This window comes from Sorex fumeus, unplaced genomic scaffold (genome assembly GCF_029834395.1).
Source record: "Sorex fumeus unplaced genomic scaffold, SorFum_2.1 ptg000030l, whole genome shotgun sequence".
NCBI classification, from domain to species: domain Eukaryota; kingdom Metazoa; phylum Chordata; class Mammalia; order Eulipotyphla; family Soricidae; genus Sorex; species Sorex fumeus.
The window spans coordinates 13,322,777-13,328,135 of NW_026606087.1; the positions used below are offsets into that span (position 1 = coordinate 13,322,777).

At 40.0% G+C, this 5,359-nt stretch overlaps 1 protein-coding gene across 1 annotated transcript; it reads right to left on the reverse strand.

The window, feature by feature from the left end:
- Positions 1–3,648: 3,648 nt before the first annotated feature.
- LOC130025426 (olfactory receptor 52P1) lies at positions 3,649–4,623 on the reverse strand. The gene has a single exon (XM_056116376.1). It carries the CDS (start codon positions 4,621–4,623, stop codon positions 3,649–3,651), a length of 975 nt encoding a protein of 324 aa, XP_055972351.1.
- Between the last annotated feature and the right edge of the window lie 736 nt (positions 4,624–5,359).

Consider the following 5,359-nt stretch of genomic DNA (forward strand, 5'->3'; position numbering starts at 1 on the left):
TTAATTAATCTGACTTAGCAGTTCAGAGTCTTTGCCAAAAACCCTAAGTCCCTTGATATCTTCACCACTTTACTGGGTATTTAAGAAAAATATATGCTTCATATCGCAAGGGGAACTTTCAGACTATTAGAATTATAAGGGCAGGTTTAGGAATAAGGATAACCTCTATGGGAGAGAAAGAATGCAAAATTTTCATACTTATTGCTCTGTTGTGCACTATGTGAATTATTTCAGATGTATGCATCTGTATGAGTACTTATCTGTGAGAATGTATTTCATGGTAAAATCAAAACAAACAATTTTAATTAAAATTAATTGCATTTGCATTTATTGTAATCTCTTCATGTATAACACTTTCTGAGATATAAACTGTAGTAGAGGATGGTTTGCTCATTTATGCATCGTCAGCATTTTTACTTGATAATTTTTTAAGTCTTGAAAGAACACCAAAATATCTAATTTTCCCAAAATTATGCTAGAAACTATAACATATAAAAAAGATCTGTATACAACGCACTGGTTAAACCTCACAATAAAAAAGATCCAACTCCATAAAAAAATGGGGTGATGAAATGAACAGAAACTTTCTCAAAGAAGAAATCCGAGTGGCTAAAAGGCACATGAGAAAATGCTCAACATCTCTAATCATCAGGGAGATGCAGATCAAACAACAATGAGATATCATCTCACACCAAAGAGACTGGTCCACATTCAAAAGAACAAAAGCAATTGGTGTTGGCACAGATGTGGGGAGAAAGAGACTCTCCTTCACTGCTGGTGGGAATGTCGACTGGTTCAGCCCTTCTGGAAAACAGTATGGACGATTCTCAAAAAATTAGAAATTGAGCTCCCATTTGACCCAGCAATACCACTCCTGGGAATATATCCCAGAGAGGCAAAAAAGTGTAGTTGAAATGATATCTGTACTTCTATGTTCATTGCTGCACTGTTCACAATAGCCAAAATTTGGAAAAAACTCGAGTGTCTGAGAACAGATGACTGGTCAAAGAAACTTTGATACATCTACACAGCGGAATATTATGCAGCTGTTAGAAAAGATGAAGTCATGAAATTTACATACAAGTGGTACTACATGGCAAGTATCATACTAAGGGAAATGAGTCAGAAAGACAGTGACAGACATAGAAAGATTGCATTCATCTGGGGAATATAAAGTAACAAAATAGGAGACTAACACCCAAGAATAACTGAGATAAGTACCAGAAGGTTTACTCCATGGCTTGGAGGCCAGCTGCACATGCTGGGGGAAAAGGCAGCTCAGATAGAGAAGAGAATACCAAATAAAGGGTGTTGGGAGGATCCTCTCAGGATGGGAGATGCATGCTGAAAGTAGACTGTAGACCGAACATGATTGCCACTGAATGCCTCTTTTGCAAACCACAGCACCCAAATGAATAGAGAACAAAAGGGAATGCCCTGCCACAGAGGCAGGGTTGGATGGGTGGGGCTTGTTTATGAAATATGTCAGATTAAATTTCTAAAACTACTCAATTTTGGCTTGGAAAACTCATAATACACTAGAACAGCACCCTCTCTAGTTTCACAGCAGTAATAAAGAATTTCTGCTACATTGTTTTTTTTCTTTTTTTTTGCAATTTTTTATACATTTTATTTTCATAAAGTAGTTCACAATAGTCCATTACAGATAATATTCAAACACACACCCAACCAGCGAGCATCTTCCCACTACAATAAGAGGGAAGTGTGTAAAGTTTGTTGTATTTCATTCTGGGGTCATTTAAGCCCATATATAAGAGAATACAAGCAAGTATGTTAAAACCAAACACATGTGTGCTACTTTAGGTATATCAGTGGGCTAGAATCTAAGAGGTCACTCCAGGAAATACTGCAGAAATACTGCGTCGCTCTCTTCCAGGAGCTTTGATTTATAGTCTCTGGATCTTGTCTATTGATGAGATTACATGATGCCGGGGCAGTTTGTGGGTGTGACTGTCAAGCTACTAGAAAACTGGGGTTCTAGGTGGTGGAGGAGGCCCAGTCCCAATCTGAGCAGGCTTGGAGATCTCAGCTCTGAGTCCCGCATGCCTGGGTTCCTCTGCCGGTTCCTTCATATGTGAGGCTTGTCCGAGCATGTGGAGATTGGCCTTGAGCATGGCTGTGGTTGGATTCTGGAGGTTTTTGGCTGCAGGGATTCTCCTTGGGATGGAGAGGGGAGCTCAACCCACTCCCCTTTGAGGAGTCCCGGTGAAGACAGCCTGGCATGGGGGCAGGAGATTCTGCCTACATTGTTTTGTTTTTTAATATTAAAAGTCTAAGATCAACTTGGCCCTCTTTTCTTTATAAATAAATGAGTGAGCAAATTTCTAATCCTACTCTTATTTATTTAAGAGGATGCTCTTCATAGACTCAAAATAGTTCACTGAGTTAAATCCAGTGCTTAGGCTGGCTTCCTTGAGGCTGGAGACAATACCTATCTTGGGGAGGAATATTACAAGTTTAGAAACTAAGAGTTAGCCTGACCTCTACTGTGTTTCCATCTGTATAAATCTTAGCATTCTGTATCACAGATTTATAGTTTGCACACCCTTTCTCTATGATAACATTCTGTGTGTTGAACTCATTTGGTTTCAATTTTGGAAGAAAAATATAAGGTTTACATAAAAGCATCTATGTGCTTTGCAGTTATCATTTACTTAATTATAGTTGTATTGTCCTAACATCTGATCTTTCCAGACATTAATATAGTCTATTTATGATAATTTTTGAAATTAGAAATTCATGCCTGTAGTATAGGGAAAGTGATGGAAGTTTCTATAATTATACAAAGATTCCTTTCCTTTTATGTGGGATGGGGTTGTGGGCCACACCTGGAGGTGCTTCTTGCTCTGCATTTGTGGATCATTCTTGGCAGTGCTTAGGGGACACTCTGTGGTTCCAGGGATTAAGTGTGGTTCTTATGCAAGTGAGACAAGCACCTTAACACTTGGCCTATGTCTCTGGACCTTTTAAAATGAGAACATGTCTCTGGAAGGTCAGAGGCTTGTCCAACAATTCTTGGCTCAGACTTACTAGTTTGTTAATCTGACACAAGCCTGGTTATGCAGTTAGTGCTGCTGGCCCCAAGGTGCTTGGCAGACATACCGGTCAGTGTGTGGTAGTCCCCATTTTGGATCATGGTCAAGTATTTCCACATTTTAGATATCTGTTCTATCACCTGAGATAGCTCCCTATCCCCAAAGGTTCTTTTACTCTAGGTTGAAAACTATCCCCATGATATAATTCCCTAAACAGAAGTTAAGATTGATGAAATTCTGTGATTCATTTTATTTATTTTGCGTTTTTTTTTTCTTGTTGTTTGGCGCCACAATCAACTGTGCTTGGGGCTTCTTTCTGGCTCTGTACTCACTTTTGGCAGTGCTCAGGAGACTATAGGGGTGGATTGAACCTGGGCTGGCCACATGCAACACAAGTGCCCTACCCACTGTAACATTACTCTGGCCCCAAACCTATGATTTATTATTCTCAGAAATGGTTTAGAAAATTCTATGAGCGGTTTTATCCACTTCCCTATTCAAACCCCTTTCCACTATTAAATACTGAAAATTCTTTCAACTTGCAAAATTTCTTTGAAACAATTTTTTTATACTCCTCATCATTCAAAGTTCTTTACCCCAGTTCTGACCCCCTTTGAAATACTCTGATAACTCTTTCCCGAATCTCTTTGGTTTTAACTCCATATACCACAGGATTGAGAGCAGGAGGGAAGAGCAAATAGACATTGGCCAAAAGAATATGAATATGGAGTGGAACATGGCGGCCAAAGCGATGCGTGAAGAAGGAGAAGAGAGCTGGTGTGTATGAAATCAGTATGACACAAACATGTGAACCACATGTTCCTAAGGCTTTGCTCCGAGCTTCATGGGATGAGAGGCGAAGGACAGCTCTGGCGATGAGGATATAGGAGAGACCAATGCAGAACAAGTCAACTCCGATGACCAACAGTGCTGCTGTCAGCCCATACACACGGTTAGGTCTGGTGTCTCCACAAGCCAGCTTTACTACAGCCATGTGCTCGCAATAGGTGTGTGGTATCACATGGCTTTTGCAGAAGTCCAGACGCCTAATGAGAAAAGGACATGGCAGCATAAGCATAGAGCCCCGCATCATAGCGGCAACCCCAATGCGCGCGATTATGGTGTCAGTAAGGATAGTGGCATAGCGGAGTGGGTGACAGATGGCCACATAGCGATCAAAGGCCATGGCCAGCAGTACAGTGGACTCCATCATGCAGAAGGCATGAATGAAGAACATCTGTGCCAGACATGCTGTTGCAGAGATGTGTCCAGCTCCACACCACAGGATGGCCAATAATTTGGGGACTGTGGAGAAGGAGGCAGCCAAATCGATGGTCGAGAGCATGCACAGGAACAGGTACACAGGCTTGTGCAGGCTTGGTTCTGTGGCAACGATCACCAGAATAGTTATATTACCCACAATTGTGGCTGTGCCCAGACAGCACACGGGGAGCGAGAGCCACAAGTGGAACTGTTCCAGACCTGGGATGCCCAGGAGAAAGAAAACCGAAGAATCCAGATTTGTGTGATTGGGGGACTCCATGGTCTGGTCAAGAAATCTGAGCATCTTTGCAGATTAGAAATTCTAACACAATTTCATATAACCTGGGAGACAACACAGAATAAGGATATAGATGAGTAATGCTATCTATAAATGTTAGGCAAATATTGTCATCTATAAAATAGGGATACTGGCACTATTCCCTAGAGGTGCTAATAAATTGTGTTAAATAATATCTTTAATGATTCTTGATTGGTGTCTAATATAAAACACCCACTAAATAAAATTAATGAATATAAGTGCTTGAATGAACTCGTAGAATATAATTATCTTCTTGCTAGGGTCTATTAGCATTGAAAGAAATTATAGATATTATCAATATTATTCTCAGTAATATATCATATACACTTTATGGAATATGGCAAGAGATTGTGTGTTTTGTTTTCAGTTCAGAACACAAACTGCCAACATAGCTCAGGGAGTGATCATTTGTCTTGTTTTTCATCTTAGAGTAGACTCTGATTTGTATCCTAGAATTTGCTAATTATTTCTGATCATATTACTACTGTTGTTTCCACCCCTTCCTCTAATCACACATATTTTCACTTATACCTGATTAATGCCACTTATTTGAAATTTTATAAGATGCTTTTTCTACCCTCCCATGTCCAGTTTTTATTCTGGAAGGTGTTGGTCTTCGCTCTTTCTGGATTCAGTTTTCCTCTGAGACAGAAACTCCTAACCTTGCATAGGTTTACCCCTAAAATAATTTGCATTCACATTCTATCTATGGTTCTGAATG

Bases quoted from the DNA above. Each gene is read 5' to 3' on its own strand.
- LOC130025426 (XM_056116376.1), bottom strand. From the start codon at position 4,623: ATGCTCAGATTTCTTGACCAGACCATGGAGTCCCCCAATCACACAAAT.